The 19,133-nt window shown below is 45.0% G+C and overlaps 1 protein-coding gene across 5 annotated transcripts in view; it reads left to right on the forward strand.

Moving 5' to 3' along the window:
- The window catches only part of SARDH (sarcosine dehydrogenase), a 1,294,294-nt gene that overhangs the window by 789,848 nt on the left and 485,313 nt on the right, over window positions 1–19,133 (forward strand). For all 5 annotated transcript variants that reach the window (XM_069609627.1, XM_069609628.1, XM_069609625.1 and 2 more), the window contains exon 17: window positions 2,163–2,256. In XM_069609627.1, coding sequence (XP_069465728.1) covers window positions 2,163–2,256 — 94 coding nt within the window. The remainder of the gene's footprint in view (window positions 1–2,162; window positions 2,257–19,133) is intronic.

A 19,133-nucleotide genomic window follows, 5' to 3' on the forward strand; every position in this document is an offset into this window, starting at 1 on the left:
GTTAAGACATTTTTACTACACTAGAAGCTCAGTTACATCTCCCATTAAACCATCCACTTTCGGAAGACTGCTTTGAAATAACTGGGATACACTTCCAGCACAAAGTGTGTTGCTTCCTGATGAAGGTAGCACAATAGATCCCCAGAGGATGTGTTTTGGGTGGGGAGGCAAAGCGAAAACAAAGAGGTGATGGCTGCAAGGTTTAGAATTAATCTCAACTTCTGGCATTGCTCTGGGCAACCCCCTAGACCATCGTTCTTCTCCTGCCAAGCCATTACAGAAGGGGAAAGACCATATGCAAATCAAGCTTGGCCCACCGACCTGTATTCGATTAGTTTTGGCTTATAAGCACCACCTCAAAGCCAAAACTAAAATAGGGTGCCTTTTTCCCTGCACTGGTTGCAAAACAGTCCTAGATGCTCCCACGCCAATGTGTGGCATATCAGACAAACCTACAGCCCCGGTGCATATTGCTGCACGTGTTTCATGTGTTAACCATGCACTGTGTACAGTAGCACAGGGATGTGATGGGCGGGATGTGTCGGGGGAGAACAGGAAGAGGCGGAGTCAGAATGGGCTGAGGTCAGGGCTAGCAATTGATTCTAAGTTGTCGGATGGCAAAGAGAGCCGCCATAGTTGCTGTTGCATCTTTCCTTGGAGCGTGCGAACGTGCACGAGCAATTTGTGTGCGTTTTAATGCACAGATTTCTGTGGTGTGGCTGGTCATGAAGACCGATGTTAAGGTACCCCTTTGCAGAGTTTGAAAACACCTGGCATAGAAATGGGGGCCACAAGTTTAGTGTGTGAATTTATCTGAACAGGAGCTGGCGAACAAGAAGATGATCCATGCTGGGATGGTTGTGCCAGAATATAAATAATAATAATAATAATAATAATAATATACTTGTAAATGCTTTCTTTACATTGGAAAACGAAGGTGGGGGGGTGGAGGGTGTCGCTGATCTTTGGCTGTGAAGTTGGACTGTTGAAGTGGGTACCATGATTTTGGTGTTTAGCAAAGATTTACCGGAAAATGTTTCTCCACCAAGCGGGCCTTAAATGACGGGAATGAACCTGCAGCCTCCTGAGGGCATGATGGCAGGGTCCACTTCCCTACTCGGGCCTGGCAGGACTCCACAGGATAGTGGGACACATGAATGAGCCTACAGCCGCCTCCGGGCATGATGGCAGGGTCCACTTCCCTACTCGGGCCTGGCAGGACTCCACAGGATAGTGGGACACAGGAATGAGCCTACAGCCGCCTCCGGGCATGATGGCAGGGTCCACTTCCCTACTCGGGCCTGGCAGGACTCCACGGGGCAGTGGCACACATGAATGAGCCTACAGCCTCCTCAGGGCATGATGGCAGGGTCCACTTCCCTACTCGGGCCTGGGAGGTCTCCACAGGGCAGTGGGACACAATTATGAGCCTGCAGCCGCCTCAGGAGCAGGCCCCACTTCCTTTCTGGGGCCTGACAATGATTCCACAGGGCAGTGGGACACAGGAATGAGCCTGCGGCCTCCTCAGGACCTGAGAGCAGCCCCCACTTCCCTTCTGGGACCTGGCAGGACGCAACAGGGCAGTGGCACACAGGAATGAACCTGCCACCTCCTCAGGACCTGGTACCAGGCCCCACTTCCCTTCTGTGGCCTGGCAGGACTCCACGGGGCAGTGGCACACATGAATGAGGTTGTTGCCGCCTCAGGATCTGAGAACAGGCCCCACTTCCCTTCTGGGACCTGGCAGGGCCCAACAGGACAGTGGCACAGAGGAAAGAGCTTGCTGCCACCTTAGGATCTGAGAGCAGGACCCACTTCCCAACAGGGCAGTGGGACATCCTAAACTTTTTTTCCTCTTTCTGATGTACTTGTGCTGAAATTAGAAAAACTATTTAAGCTATTCTTGTTGGGTGTGTGTGGTGAGTGGTGGGGTGATGGTAGCGTGGGGATAGGGGTGGTATGTGGTCTCTATGGGCGGTGGGGTTGCACCTCCAAACCTGACCTGGAACTATTCAAGGGTCGCCAAATATTTGCATCAATGACGCATGAGTATTTGCAGATCACTTTTGGGAAACCCCATCTAGCTTTATTCTGGGGGGCTACAATATAGGTCTCACGCTATTCAACATTGTACTCTCACACACTATTCTCTTTTCTTATAGCCGTGCGGTGCTGCAAGAGGTGATGGAGGCTGACCTGAGCAATGAGGCATTCCCTTTCTCCACCCATCAACTTGTGAAAGCCGCAGGGCACACGGTAGGTGAACAATGATTTTTGTTTAATGTAAGAGTTAAATATTGCACTGACTGGTGACCATACCGCTGCTTCATAGCACGCTTGAGTCTGATCCTAAGGCCTCAGGTGGAGGAATCTTAGAAGAGCGGTTGGCTATCCCAGCTACTCTATGGTTTGCAAATATATGGTCATGGTTGATTTCACTAGAGTCCTGCTTGCGTGGACGATGGGCCTGCACTGTTGTGAAGAGGTTTTCTGGTTTCCGTTTAGTGGTCTCCAAAGCCTGCCTTTAATAGCCTGATAATCGGACCTCTTTTGAAGGCATGCAGGATGGGGAGGTCCCTCATCTGTGCTCCGTCTGTTATGTGGCAGCCTGGGCCATAGTGGTTGGCTAGCCCCGCTAGCCATGGCTTTATGGTAAGCCATGACAAGTCAGTAAGATAGCTCAGAGGTTGAGTGCTTGCTGCTGTGATCTGTGCGAGATCTGCAGGCCAGAATCCTTGCTTGCATGGGTACAAACCTCGGTTGGGGGATAAATGTGTGTAAATATGATGTTAGTGCTTTGACAAAAGCGGAATTTATAAATGCCAACACATTATCATTTATAGATTGTGATGCAGAGTATTTAAATGTGCCCTTTGCTTCCGCAGTGCACCAGTGAAGCTCTTTTTGTGCAGGGTTCCTGCATATTGATTAAAAAAATAGATTTAGGCATAATGTTGCTTTCCAGTTTTTAATTCCTTTGAGTTTCTTATTCTTTTCTAAGTGCTTTGGCATAGACCACAATAAAATAATCTAGTGAACAGACAATTAAAACCCTGGCACATTCCATTGCAAAGTACTATATATATTTATATATTTTTCTATCACCAACCCATCTGGTGCACATAAGCATTTTTGAACGTTTGGGGGGTCAATTTACAGTGTGAAGTCTAGATCCACGCAACAAAGTACACTTTATCTAGAGATAGCATATGGTAGTAGAAAATCGGAATCAGACTACATGCAAACATTGGGGATGGGTGACAAGACCGACACCATCACATAGACATGTAGCAACTTAACAATGATGCCATGCAAACCGCATCATGAGTTCCATGAAATCTGAAGTTGCGCAGAACTGTTAGCCATACAGGAGTTTCCGTAAAGATTTTTGAAGATATGCTCCAGGGAGGCCAAAGCCATCAATCCCAGGAGCCATGGGCCTAGATTTGGAACATGGCAAGACTTCCAGTGTTCCAGAAATAGGTACCTTGTCGACATTGTTGCTCGAAGTAGACACATCAAGAATTGTCCCGGATTAAATGGAACCAAGGGAGGTTTAAATCTGAAGATTAGTTTTAGAATCAACACACGATTCTGGACAATCTCAGACCCACCAGCCTGTGACTTTTAAAAATGCACTCTGTTCCTTTAGACCCTGTGCCCTCTTGTCCATGATCAAATGCAAACCAACAGGCGTTGATCACGTGGGAGCTCGTGGAGGAGATGTGAAGTGAGTCGAAAGTTACATGGTGATTGCAGTCCCATTGAAACACTGGAATGATGGCTGGCTTTTGTTTGGGGACAGTTGGTCAGCAGAAGGCCTTGACCACTCTTACAAAGGTTGATGTTTCTCTCAACATTACCACAAAATGCTTAGTGTGTCAATTGGGCAACATTCCACCAGGGCAGTGCCCACTGTAAGGCTCTGAGCACCGTCTCCAATTGTTTTCCTTTGTTTATATTTTCTTTAACCTATTTTTCTGTCTTTGACATATTATAATTGCTTTGCAGGCTTGTGGGAGAAAGGCTGTAACAGATGGTATTATCCCTTATCCGTGTGCCCTCTGTTCCCTAAGTGTGGGACAATAACACCCGTTACAGCCCTCACGCCTGGGCTGTAATGCGCCAAACCCTTGCAAAGAAAGGGGCATTCTGGAATCGTTCGTTTTGGGCTTTGTTAATGCAACGACGAACACCACTAATCATTGCTGGATGACCCATTTAAATCCACGACCAACTTCCGGGTGGAGAGGTACTTACCATAATCTTGCAGATCAATACTGGAGTGATGATGATGATGATCGATCTATTGTGTCTATGCCCCCATCCATCCCCCAAGTTGTCTGCATCCAGTAACGTGGAGAAATAAACCCTTCTGCTTAGGTCTTCCTAAACATGGCACTAAAGTTGAGCCCACCGACCACCTGAAATTGCACCCACCAGGTCAGCATTGCTGTAATTTATACCCAAGATTTTAGTGGGCTGGGGTTCTCTAAAGCCAAATCCCAACAGGGCTCCACATTCATTCTTGAGATGCTGGCTCTGACATGCCAAAGCTTCACTTTCAATCCGTTGAGGTATTGAAACACAAAAGGGGCCAGTTTAAGACCAGCTTTTATTAAGCAGCCTATGTGTTGGTACATTTCAGTTTTTGACTGTAGGCTGGAATGACAGTGGAAGCACAGCTCTTCCATTTTCAATTATGAAACTGTGCCTGGCATGTTGTGCACAAATTGGGGATGGGAAATTATCACCTGCATGCATCTGTAGCAGCTACTTTAGCCATTTTACAGGTTTCAAAAACATGCATTAGCTTTAAAATATATATTCACGCTTGTGTAAGGAAAACCCCCTACTTCACACAGCACTTGTCCGGGCAAGAGGACATCTTCAAGTGACTGGGGGCCTCACGCCTTCTGTTACATTCTAACGTTCCTTTATTCACATAAATAAAAAGTACTTTGGCCAAATTAATTTACGTGTTTCACCCACACAGGCTTCTTCAGAATTACCAGAGCCTTGTGTCTTCTCACAATAAATGCATATCTGAACAAAGTCCATCCTTTGTGTCTGCAACCCCGCAAACCTCTGTGCCACCTCATGAAACCTGGTTGCCATCTTGGAGTGGACAATCCTCTGAGGTACATATGTATATGGTGATGTTGACCTGTTCCATATTCTACTTTTCGAATCATGTGCACTTGGTGTTGAGAAACCGGACCCTGGGATTTGTCATCCAGGCGGCCAGGAAATGGCCATCGCTATTGGATCCAGTTCCTGGTGGTGGGCCAGTGAAGGAAAATCACCTGGATGGAGGGTCCCTGGGGAGTGGGACACAGATGGGCAAGACGCAGTATCCCCCTCCTTTTAACACCTTTTCCCCATCCTACCACGTAGAATATTCCAAAACACTGCAACCCTCACCCCTTTTCTGACCCAAACCTTTTCACACAACACGGAAGACAACGGATTAACACCAGATCAATTTACCTGACCAATCTCAATATGAGGGACCTGCAAAGTCAGGCAATTGATCAGAATTGCACACACCTGACGGCTCTTTCCCTTCCCCACAGCGTTAAAATGTGGAGCACCAGACGAGCAAGGCAGACCAAATGATGTTAGAGCTAACTCAACAGAGCAGTTAAAGAGGAGGCAAAAGACGGCGAATCCCAAGAGGGTGACGAGGAGAGAAGTATGCTTGCCCTTTCCGATCAAGGCCTGTGAAACCTCCGCAGATGGAAACCTAAGAATACGAACAATAGCCAGCGTGTTGAAGCAGATGTCTACAGTACGCAAGACCCTCCTCCGCTGAGTACGAACCCAGGGAATGACGCTGGTCTCGGTGGTACCAACCTTGACTCCAAGGATAAAAGAAAGGCAAGCAGTTCATTACAGCTGGTGAGTTGAGGGGAGAATCGATAAGAAACCGAACTGTGTTGAACGAAAAATAGCCAACGGCTAATTTGAACTTTGAAGGACTTAGATACGATTGAGAAAAGAGGGGGAAAACCAGCAACAGAGAAGTCCGGCACCACGTCGGTGCTCAGGCAGGAAACTCTGGCAGATTATCCGATGGTAGAAACTATTAGAACCAGAAGCCCTTGGGAAGAGATGAAGTGGTCAAAATGGTCATACAGGGGTCTTGTAAAATCCTCTTGACTGAGTCTTTGACCTACAGATGATTGAGAAGCAAAGTGAAAATTAATAAAAATTAATCCCGCTTGGTGAGATGAACAGTGTTTTGTAAAAGTTGGCGAGAGTGAACCTGGAAGAGGGAAGCTGACCATCAGGAACGAAGCCTGAAGTACTGATTAAGAAGACATTAAGACTTGCGAATGTAACAGGTATTGGAAGACCAGGGGAAGTGAAGTGTCCCCTTGTCAAGTGGGTCGAGCCCAGTTGAGGGGGATCCAGGGGTGAAAAGCGATCACCCAAAGTTCATTGAGAAAGGGACTGTTCAATTGATTGGTTGAATACGATACGTGAGGGGTCGGCACCCGGAAGAGAGGTACCCAGGGGTGAAGACATCACCCAAAGTGAACTGGGGAAAATAACTTTGTTGTGGAATACATCAGGCCCTTGAAGGCAAAATACTTTTTAATGAAAAGAGACTTTACCATCGAAGATCCTGATAGCTGCAATGGGACTGAGAAAACTCGATCGTGTGCTGTGCTCCTTGTTACCACCTTGTCCTGAAAACGTGGTGAAGGGAGACCCCCGGCAAACACATCCTGACTTATGGTTTGATAACACTTTCTTTATTGAAACCCTATCCCCACTCTTTCTATAATTAGTTGTAAGGACTTGGCATTAGGTTTTTCTTTCTTGGTTATAGGCCCTTTTATTTGACACAACGCCACTAGGACTGCATTATTCATTTGGTGGTCAACACTTGCTCCCATCTTTGATTTAGGTTAGGTGTTTTTCCACCCTGCATTATTTTTATTTTTTTATTTAGAAGGATACAGTTCATGTATAAACTTAATTTCATAAATCTTGCTTTTGTTAATACTGATATGTTTCAAGTCTTATTTGTTGGTTCTCTCATGGTCCTCAGATTACGGATCGTCTGAGCTGCCTCTCGCTGGAGCTTGTTTCATGATTTTTTTCCCAAAATTATGTTATAATAAATATCAGTTTATCATGTCCCAGCAGTATTTGTGCCCAACGTTCTTCTGGAGAGTGGGCTTCTTTACTGGTGTTTAAGTAGGTTCTGCATAGTGTTCTTTGGGTCTGTAGTGTCGGACATACCATGATGATGTGGTATATGGTTTCTAAGGTTCCTTTCTGATCACAGAATCCACAATGGGTGTCTCCTTTGTTCTTTTTCTTGATTATCGCCAATCGTGCTCTAGTGGGCAATAGATTCAGACACAGCCTCATAAAGAGCAATCTTATTCTTGGCTCTGGTAAGATCTTCAAGTAGGCTGGTAGTTGTGTTATTGCCCTTGTGTCAAGTGCACAGTTTAGGTTTTCTTTGTAGGTATTTTTCTCTACAATTGTTTTGCACCAGTCATTCCATCTCAGTTTTTTTCTTTACGTTTTGTGGGCTTTGTAGCAACATCTCCTCTGAGATATCTTCTTGAACCAGATATTGCTTCTGCTCTTCCTCCCATTTTCTTAGGATAGTAACTGAGGTTGTGTTCAGAGTTGTTCACATTATTTCTATTGCAGGGATTTCATCTTCTATCCTTATCTTTCGATGTAGGCATTGTTTTTTCCAGCACATTATCGAGATTATAGTTTGTAACGCCAGCTCGAAGCGTATTCGTGGTATTGGAAAACTCAGAGGTAGGTTTAATATTTTCCTCCAGAATGTTGCCTCCAGTTTGGCCCAGATCGCTGGGTCCAGCTTTAACATGGATTCTGCTCCATATACTAGTGTTGGGATAACTTTGGTTTTGTAGAATATTGTTTTTGGCACCAACAAAAATTTCCTACACTTTTTGTGTAATATGGCTCCTTGTCTTGCAAGCGCGAGGGTTTTCTTTTGGAGCATCTTGGCCCATGTTGCTGCTTCTTTTGTTTGGTGGATCGTAATTACCAAATATTTAAAGGATTCTACTACCTTTTAGTTGTTGGCTGTCAATTCTTATATTTGGGCTCCTGCCCTTGGATTTGGGCCTCCTAATGACCATTATTTTAGTTTTTTTTATGTTTATTTTGAGCTCGTTGTTGGCCATATATGTTGATAATTGGTCCATGCTGAGTTGTAGACCTCGTGGAGTTTTGTATAGCAGTATTATATCGTTGGCATAGATCATTATAGGCAATGGTGTGGGGTTGACTTTGGGTGGATTAAGTTCAGGATCACTCACTTCTTGCTCTATCTCTGCTGTGAACAGGTTAAATAGGGTCACTGCCAGGGGGCATCCTTGTTTAGGACCGTTTGAGGTTTCTGTCTAGATTGTGTGTATTCCATCTTTGGTCAGTCTTTATCTTATTTTAGTCTCGGAGTACAGCAGTTTGATCGGCTGCAGGATGTGATCTGGACAGTTCCATTTTTCAAGCTTGTTCCATAATAGCTGCCGATTTATGGTGTTGAACGCTAGGTGAAGGTCTTCAAGCACCATCCAGACTGTTTGTCCTCATGGCTTCTTGCTTTACTAGGTTAAGTAGAAAAAAAATATATTTCTGTACCTACTTGCCGTGTGAAACCTGTTTGCCTCTTAGCAAACTGATTTTCCTCTGTTGCCCATGTTAGGTGTTGCAGCAGGAGTGTGGCAAAGATTTTCCCCAAGGGGTCTAGCAGGGCTATTGGCCTATAGTTGGCTGGGTTTTCATTTGGCCCTGTTTATATAGTGGTATGAGCGTGGCAGACCTCCAGGTTGATGGTATTGTGTTGTACTCATTTATTACGATCGAGTTCAATAATCAACGTTGCCCATTGGTCTGGGTCCTACTTTATTACTTTGTTTGACAACCCATCAGGCCCAGGAGCCCGTGATGCATTTAACTTGGAGATTATTTGGATGATGTCCTCTTTGGTACAAGCAATGGACCACTTGATGGCAGTTGGAGTCTTATCAATCACTGCCGTGTCCCTCTTTCCATAGAGTTTAGTGAAGTACTCTATCCAGTGCCTTTCAAGCACAATTTGTATAAAATTATGTTGTGCCGAGTATGCTGAGTTTAGGAGTGCTCATAGGTCTCTGGTGTTTCGATTTCTGAGGCAGTCGAGCATGAGTTCTGCATCCGCCTGTAGTAATGCGCTTTGATGCGTCTTTAGCCAGGTCGATAGATGTTTTTTTCTTTTTGAATTGTTTGCTTAGAGCATATGTTGGAGTTTTTCTGTAGGATTTTGCATTTTTCCTTAATTTTTTTTTTTCTCTGATTAGGGGATCATAGTGATGTTTGTGCACGGGTTTGTTGGTCACACTTGGCTTCAATGCTCTCTGATATGGGATAAGGAGCCACGCGTAGTTACGCTTTTCGATCGGATGTTTCTCTGTCGACAGGCAGGTTCCTATCATTGCTTCCGTCTGATTTGGATTGATTCTTAGCCGCGTTTATTGCATGTTAAGTAACAATGGTGGAAGATATTGTTTCTGTCTTTGTGTGCCGTGCGTCGACCATGTCAGTGTTGGTATGCTTTGGTCGCTGTAAGTGGTATGCAGTATTTCCATATTTTTTTGAGCCTGATGGATCCCTGATGAGGTGAAGATATAGTCCAGGATAGACTCTGCCGACCGCTGTTTCCAGGTTGGGATCATTTTGTGTTCTTTTTGGTTATAGTATGTTCCTGCATTCATCAAGGATCTCGTCTCCATTTCTTTAATCCACAATTTTTCTTTTGTCGGTAAAAGGGTTATATTTATGGCTTTCCCTTGTTGGTCCATTAGGTGGAGATTCAGGTCGCCACATATCTTTATTTCGATGAAGGGATATTTTATGATTATGCGGTCAAGTTCAGTCATGAGTTTATCGATGAAGGTTGTTAGATGGCCACTGGGTTCCCGTAGATATTGACAATGAGTAGGATTGAGTGGTCGCATATTTTCTTCTTCTGGGGCCCATGTGCTACTTCTCTGTGTAGTATAGCATACTGTATCCAGGGATTTATATTTTTATATTCCAGGGGTGCCCATGGTGAGTCGATTTTTATCAGCATCAGTTGCCCTGCTGACTGTCTTCCCTTATGGTTTATTTCTGCTGGGTTGTGGATGACTATGTATGCTTCGCATGCTAGTGGCTGCGTCATCCACGTTTCCTGTAAACATATGATGTGGCCATCGGTAACATTGTGTGCGTCTGTTCAAGAAGATGTCCAAACCCCCTAGTGTTCCATGAGACCAATTTCACCTCATCCTGGTTGGCCTCTGCTAATATCTATCTTGAGTGAATGGATTTGGTCTTGTGTTCCTCTCTTTGCAGTTATCCATTCCCGATCTATGGATCATGTTCTGGTTTCCTTTAGATCTCCCTGTTATATAGGAAATGTCAGTCTGTGTATTCCGTGTACATGCTTCTCTCTGTTGATTCACAATAGAAGATTCTCTGGTTCCTCTGCTGCTATTTTTTAGGGTTGGTCATTGTATTCGTTGTTGGTTCTGTTCGTGTTGTACAGCTAAAACCTATGTGATCAAATTGTTTTGTGATGTCTAGTATCTATAGCATGGTGTACTTTGCCTTCAGTTCGATTTCTGCTATGTTAAGCGTGTCGTTGTCTACGAATCTGACCAGATTGATGTCTGAGATCTTTTGTGCTTTAACTCCTGGAATGCTCCTAGTAAGTGCAGTATTCATTCTGTTTAATATCACTGGATTTTTATGGTTTTGTTTGTTTCAGTGTTATCCAGAACGTTTCTTGCATCTTTATCAGGTTTATGAAGATTGGCGGTCGCAACAGGGGGGTATGCAAAGTTTCTCTCTTCAAAATGTGCACTGTCGTCATTGTTTAGGGTTTTCTGTTCCCTGGATCATGGGTTTTCGTTTGGGTTGCCTTGGGGATATCTTCGTTCGCCTGAGTATTGGCTCGGTAGATTCTTGGACAGTTCCAGTTCTTCGTCGGAGATCTCCTCACAGGACAAGTTTGTGAGTTTTTCAACTGCTGTGGGAATACCTGGATATTGGTCCAGTATGATAATTTCTTTTTTATTATGTTCCTTTCCGTAGGCTGCAGTCTCGGAGTCAGAATCTAGTTCGTATGTTGACAGTTCCATTAGGTCTTTTTGGGTAATGAGGTCCTCATCATTTTGTATCATTGGGGTATCCCTTAATGCTTTGAAGCTGTTGTGTAGATCTACTTGTTTTGTGGGCTGCTGAGGTTCTAATGGTTGGCTTGTGGGGTGCGATAACGTCCCAATGTTGGTGGGATGTGCGAACGTGAGATTCTTTAGGAATGCTCAGGATCCTGTGTTCCGCTTTGTCTTTTTCCCAGTGGGTTTACGCTTTTGTATCCGATTTGTGGTTGGTTGTTTTGAAAAGATTTGAAAAGTCTGTTTCGTTCACTAGTTGTTTCTGGTTCCGTGGTTGGTGCGGCTGGGTGCCTCCCGTCTTGGGACATATCTCTTTAGGATCTTGTTTGTTTTCTGTTTGTGTCTCTTGAGGTTGTTGTCTTCACCGATTGGGAAACAATGGTGGTGCCAGGTGAGGAGCCTGTCAGTTTCATTGTTATTTTGGACATCTTTCATTAGTGACATCATGGCAGTGGTTGCATGTACTCTCTGTGAGGTCTGTGATGGCAATATCTGCAAGTCATCTCTTGCCAGATCCTACTTGTCTCAGCCTCGTGTTCCAGCCGTTTCTGGAGTTGAGCCATAAAGTTCTCAATATGGATATGTTTTGTATGCATGAGAGCTAGAAGAGTCTCCTGATCTTTTATCGCATCGACATTTGCCTCATGCAGTTTAATATATGGAATCGTGGATTGCGTTGTAGTTGTGATCAAGAGATTTTGTAATTCTTGCATTGTTATTGGTAGTCCTGTACATGGGTGGCCTCGGGCCGGTTGCTGTATTTGGGTCTGTTATTTCTGGGGACATCTGTTGACTCTGGTCAGATTTTGTAGTTATTTCTTCGTTCTGGGCTCTATCGATCTTCCAGTGTCCGTATCTTTTCACAAATCTCCTCTTTGATGGAGAACGAGAAGTTTTGCTCTAGGTGTGTATGGGCTGGTGTCGAGGTATAGCAGATCCTCTGGTTCCCATCTCTGTTTGATGTCCACTGTTGGCGTTTCGTATTTTCATGTGGGCTCATGATTGAGTTCAGTTCCAGTGGGTCCAAAGAGGCGGGTGGTCCTAAGGGGGAGGATGTGACCATCCCGTTGCTTCTCTGTCTCTTTGAGCCAGGTCTTTTCTTGTAGTTGCATCCATAGTTCTCTTGCTTTTCGAGCTTTTTCTCTTCTTTTGGTCGTCGATTCCACTGTATCTGTGGGAGTCTGATTAGGCTGTGTCGGTTTGATTAGTCCTGCTGTCCGAGTTTGGACAAGGGCTGGCTCATAATCGGAAGCTCTCTTTGAATCCACTGGATACTGTCCTTGCCCGTCTTTGACCATCTCTGTGTGGTGCTGATCAGCCTTTGATGGCCTTCCCCGGGCTGGTGGAGAGCCATCGGGTTGCCAGATCTGGTGTACAATATGGTGATTTGGGCTGATCACCTTCCATAGTTGTTATTGGTGAAGGTAGATGTATACCTTTTGCTTTCTTGGTGATCCTTGAGGCAAGGAGCCCATTGAATTCGCATCTGCTTCGATCAATGTCATCTTGTTGTGATTTAGGCCTTCTGAAGGTTGCAACTCACCTGTGTCCTCCACTCCTGGTTCATTATCCATTGGCCAGGATATATTGCGCCCACATGTCCGCCCGGCGGATGGAGGGAGCAGTGATTGGTTAAGGTTTTCTCTTAAACCAAGAGCTTCTGACTGTGTTGGGCACATGATTGTGGATTGCATCTCTTTCTGTCCGGTGCGTTAGAGCGGCCCCGATGGATTGACTCTCTTGCTTTGATTGTTCGCTATAATACGAGTTTGTGGTCTTTTTGATTTCATGAATGGGGGTTTTGCTTCTCTGTTGGTCGGCTGTGGCATCCGTCTTTGCTGTCTCTTCAAAAGTCAGTGTGCTTTTTAAGAGAGAAATCACCCCTGGTGTTGCTTTTTTACTTAATACCTGGTGTATTAAGGGTTGGTACCCCTGTTTGGTGGATAGAATATCCGTAGGCACCTCATTCTCTACCTTCCCCCTCTTTCAAGTCCTTAGTCCGTTGCTTGAGGCCATCTGCTTCTTTGGGGTGTGATAAGTTGGTCAGACTTTCCAAATGGATAAGGAGGAAGGGTACAAGTGTCTCTGTGTGGCATATAGCTAGACCACGTAACTTGTCTGCAGGTGCTTTAGATCGTGGTGGTACTCGGTGCGACTGTACCAGGGCTCGATCAATCAGTCTTCCTGGTTTCTTGCTCGATTTTGGGCCAGGGTGTGGTAAACTGGCTCCTCGTTTCGTGGTGAGAGGGCGATCAAAGGGCACTGCCCTGCAGTCTTGTCCTCTTACCACTGCCCGGGGGGTAACTAGAAGTAGATCTGGTTGGCACATGGTGCTATTGCAGGTTAACAGGAAGTGTTTGGCTCGAGGTTTCTTGAGGATGATGAGGTTCTTGGGTGATTAGTCAATGAGCCAAGGCCCTGGAGTCACATGCACCATGGACTGAGTATCCTAGTGTAGTAGGGGTCTTTTGTGCATGTTCGGGACGGGGGCTCGGGTGTCCCATGCTCCAGAGGTAACTGATGAAAATGGAAAAAAAGAAGAAAAAGGAGGGGGTGTAAGCGACTTCAATTCAACACTACAGCTAAGTCAATGCCTAGTCTGGGATGCTGATGGAAGCCCTTATTGATGTATTTTTATGTCCAGTCCATTTACTCTGGATGACAACCGTTATATAACACCCCTCTCTCAGAACCCCCCCCCGACCTCACTGAGCCAAGAAGTAGGTTTGTTTTGCAAATTTAAAAGGTTTGTTTGAAAATTAAACAACATATATATATATATATATATATATATATATATCACACTTTTATAATACATGAATGTTTGATAGCACACGTGTGAAGATGATAGTGATTGACAATGGATAATGTTAGTGGTACACTTTTTGATGGCTTAGAAGTGATATAGAGAGGATAAAGTAGCTGATAATGCTTTTATGGCTTCAAGGACAATGCAATGATGAATGAAAATGCAGTACAGAAAATAAACTTGATAGGACTTCAACAAAAGACAATGTAATCACTTTTCTTTGACAATTCACCCCCCCCCCCCTCCTTATGCAAGGTAAAGAGATGGAAGGAAAGCACACAGTTCTCAGGAATGCAATCAAATATAATTCAGTTCCCCCCTACCAAGCTTAGCGGAAAACAGGTAGGAGTTTTAAACACAGGCCCAAAATGCTTTAAATGTGATTTCAATTAAGTGAAAAATATGCTAAAAATGTTTTTAATTCCCTCTAGAGGTTAAGGGTTGTTGACAGCTACTTTGTATTAGTTCAGGATCACCTTAGCAATGCTCTATGAATGATTGTCAGGTTGCAAACGGATTTCAGCAAAGGATTGATGCATCCAATTTGACATCATCACTACCAAAGGGCCTACCTCACCCACCACTCCCCTACCGGCCACACTCGCACGAAGCTCCAAGCAGCTCACTCATGACAACCTAGCTCAACACCTTTCGGTGCCCGCCTTACTGCCCCCATTCTCCAATGACCCAGAAACACTGGCTGATGACTTCAAAAGGGCCATCACCCAAGCCATTGACACTGTGGCCCCACTCAGCCTCAAAAAAGCCAAAACACTGAAGCATACTAATGCATGGTTTTCCCAAGAACTCCTGCAGTTGCGCGCAAAAAAGAGAGCTGCCCTCAAGTCATGGAGCAAATCCCCCTCAGAAAACACCAAGGCTGCCTTTAATGCACTGTCCAAACAATACAAAACTGCCATCACCACTGCTAAAGCCTCCTCCTTTAACACGAGGATAGCCAATGCTAAATCAGGGACAAGAGAAATATTCTCTATCTTCAGAGAGCTGGAGACTCCTTCCACACCCCCTTCTTCTCTCCTCATGGATAAAGCCTGGTGTAACACAATCCAGTCAGCCATGCTGAACAAGCTTGAAACTTTGCAGGCAAAGATCATCGCTCATCAAAAAGCTCTGGCCATACTCATAACCAAGAATCACAATAACCCACTTCCACCTAAGACCATCCCCAGTTGCTCCCCGGTGTTTGACTTTAAAGACATGAGCGAAACAGAAGTCATCACACTTCTCCAGTCTATCAAACCATCAAATTGTAAAGGAGATGCCTGCCGAGCACAGGTCATCAAGGACTGTGCACCCTCCCTAGCCCCATTCATCACAGCATTCATCAATGCCTGCTTCCGGTCCGGCCATGTCCCCCTTGGTCTCAAAGAAGTGTGGGTTCGTCTGCTGCTTAAAAAACCCTCCCTGGACCCTACCGTCCCGTGAAATTACTGGCCCATAACCACTGTCCCCTTCCTCCTATAAATCCTGGACAAAGCAGCCTACCTGCAAGTTCAAAAATTCCTTGAAGAGAACCATCTCCTTGGCCTACGGCAATCAGGGTTCAGACCTCGGCACGGCACAGAAACTGCCTTCCTTGACCTGAAAAACCAGATCGATGACCTCAGAGACGCAGACAAACCTGCACTCCTACTGCTCCTAGACCTCTCTGCTGCGTTTGATCTAGTTGATCACAAGACCCTGTGCCACCACCTCTCCACAGCAGCAAACTTTTCGACCAAGGCCTGCAAATGGATTACTTCATTTCTGCAAGACAGAGCAATGAGGGTTTTCTCTGACTCCTCCTGTGCAACTCCCAGCCCCATCAAATGCGGGGTTCCACAAGGCTCCTGTATTGTCCCCACTCTATACAACCTCTTCACCAGGCCACTATTCAAAATCCTGGATGCCCTGGGAATCTCATATACAAACTATGCAGATGACACCCAGGTGCTCATCCCCCTCACGGGTGATTACCAATCTGACACTAACACCCTCAACTCCATCTATGCAACTATACAATCCTGGATGGCAGAAAACTGGCTCTGTCTCAACAGTGAGAAGACCGAGCTTCTACTGGTAGGCTCCCCCTCCACCCTGAAAAAACTTGACCAACTATACTCCTCCTTCACCATTGATGACATCCCTATCACTGTCTCACAATCAATTAAAACACTGGGTGTATACCTGGAACCTAACCTATCTATGGACAGACAGGTCAACGCCATTGCATCCACCTCTGCCTACCACTCCAAACTCATCAACACAATAAGACCCTACCTGTCACAACAAAATTGCCTTACCATTGCCAGGGCCATAATCGGATCCAGATTGGACTACTGTAATTCCCTCCTGTTAGGCACCTCAGTCAAGAATCTTGCTAAACTACAAATTGTTCAGAACAATGCTCTCAGGGCCGCTACTGGACTCTCGCGTAGATTCTGCACTCAGAAGGCAGGTCCACTGGCTACCAGTCAAAGAAAGGATCATATTCAAAACCCTTGCCCTGACACACAAGTGCCTTCATGAACAGGCACCACCCTACCTGGCACAGAGAATCTCTAAACCCCCTTCCTCCAGGCCCACCAGAACCCCCTACCTCAACTTGATTGCTATTCCTAGAACATGCAAAGTCCGGGCTGGCGGCACCAGTTTCCCAACTATGGCAGCCACCCACTGGAACTCACTCCCCCCTCACATTAGGACTATTGACTCCCATGCAGCCTTCCGCAAGCCCATCAAAACCAGTCTCTTTGTATGACTTGGATTGTGCAACCGCAATCCCCGCAACGTACCATGATCTAAATATGTATGTAACCCTATATCATGCATTGTATCTACCTGGGCGGCTTCACTGTAACCCTTAAGCGAGCCTTCTTTGAGTACTGCTATAGCGCCGCGATGCCTGTGGGCTGTAGTGCGCTCTACAAATATAAATAAATAAATAAATGAAAGCAAGGACAAATCTTTTTACACGTGGCTGAAATTAAGCAAACTGTCGAATCGTGGAAAATGTAGTCGTGTGCGTCAAGCGCAATTACGGAGGCACTATATATTAGCTTTAAGATGACAGTTAATACTCGCTCCTAGCACAAACGGTTCCGGAGATACGGCCGATTTAGTAAAGGTAGTTTTTCGGATTTGAAATTTTAAAGCTCAGAATGACAGATGACAGTTTTCAGTTTTAAAGATGACAGAATGACACAATTCTAGGAGGCAGTTCTAATAGGCTAAAATAGTTTGGATTAGATTATTTTAAACTAAGAGATTGGTTTTGGCACAGTGCTAGCTGGGTACTCGCACGAGATTTTGGACAGGAATGGGCCTCGTCACGGATCTGGTCAACAGGTTGAACGGGACTTCTGGCGGTTCTGCTCACAGCTTCTGGTCTCTGGTTCTCTCTGGTTCCGGATACAGCACTGCTTTCTGGATACTGCTACAGGTTCTTGCAAAAGTTCTTGGCAAAGAATTCAAACAGCTCGCCCGGCTGTTGAATAGTTTGGTTGGTTTTGAGGCCTGCTGAAGAGGATTCAGCTTCTGGATTCAGGCCTCTCTGCTACAAATTCTGGAGTTAATTTCTGGTCTCTGGTGATTGATGGATTTGAAGTCTGGATCTCTGGATGTGAAGTCTGAAGTCTCACTGCAAAGCGTCCCGCAAGAAAGTGGAAAGTGAATGTCTCTACCTGGGTTTCAATGTTCCTTTTTATGTGTTTTGAAAATGGGTGTGTGCCTGGGCCTAGCTCTCACTTATCATTGGCCAAGCTTTCCTCTCTCCCTTGATTGGGGGAAAGAAATGGAGTGTCAGAGTGATGCTGTAGGTTTTATGGTCAGAGGAACCTCCCCTTGTCAAATTGCACACAATCTATTTTTGACCCAAATACATATTTATCTATGTACCATTTTTCTAATATTATAGGTCCAGTTAACATATTTTCTGTAGCACCAAACCATCCGATCCCTGTCTTTGTAAGATGTTGTGTCCACTTATGACAGAATTCTCCCCTTTTCATCCAGATAACGACCTCTAAACCTTTCCAGATTTTACACAAATGTGCACCAGGGATATGGGTTTCAGATGATAAAGTGACAGATTTTTAACATGTATACATTTGGAGTAACAACCTTTTTTTCCGCTACTATCCCAAAGAACGTACCACAGGGTCCTAAAACCTCTTAAAATGTGCACAAAAAAATCGCAAGAATGATGATGTTATTTATATAATTTTGACAAGTCCGCACTGTGAATTATCCATCTTTTTAAAATCATGCTCTGGCCCCAAAGGGGTGTGGTTTTCCAAAGCACATGGTGGAATTTCTGGTTTATCCACTTCCCCCAAGCTCAGTTTGCTTCTCACAGGCACTGCCCCTCCCAGTTTCTCCCAAGAGGAAGCCATTTTACGACCCCCCAATATAACATTTGCCTGAGTCCAGGTCAGGGCTTTGTTCAACTTCCTGCAGTCCCCAGGTGCTCCTCCCCTTTTCCAATCAGAGAGGTGTCATCTCCTTTTGGCAGGGGCAGCAGATGCAGCTAGGCCTGGAAAGAGTGGCTGATCAGGTTTCTCCTGTCGGGGGTAGTTGTCGGGCAGAATTCAGCTAAAATGTCACTTTAGTTCCCAGTTTTCTACATTCAAATCCAACTTACAATTTTTGCACATGCAGCTAGAATGCTGATTCTAAGTTCAAAAGTATGACATTTAAACAATTGCAACCTATGTGACACTCACAAGTAGGTCACTCGTTTATTCTAAACATTTCAATTTTAGTGGCTTTAAATCCAAATTCACTTAAGATGCTGACATCCCCAGCTATTTTTTATATATACATTAAATAATTACTTCCTTCAAGTAATTTCAGAATATAGTTTTACATTGTATCCACCTCTTAGCAAGTCTTTCCTTGGTCTGGTTGGGTTCATTTGTTCAGTTTTACACAAAAGTCTGGTGGTTTTAAAACGCCGGCTTTCTGATAGTGGTGAGCACCAGTACTGCATCCATTTTTGACATTAAGAAAATGAATTCCCCACAGTTCTGGGTTGCTTTTGGCAATCAGCATTGCCATTCCCAATGGTTTCAGGCTACTGTGTGTGTAGCCCAATGGTGGTTTTAGGCAGTGCCCTCCTGTGC

This window comes from Ambystoma mexicanum, chromosome 8, assembly GCF_040938575.1.
Source record: "Ambystoma mexicanum isolate Mex_15411 chromosome 8, UKY_AmexF1_1, whole genome shotgun sequence".
NCBI lineage: Eukaryota > Metazoa > Chordata > Amphibia > Caudata > Ambystomatidae > Ambystoma > Ambystoma mexicanum.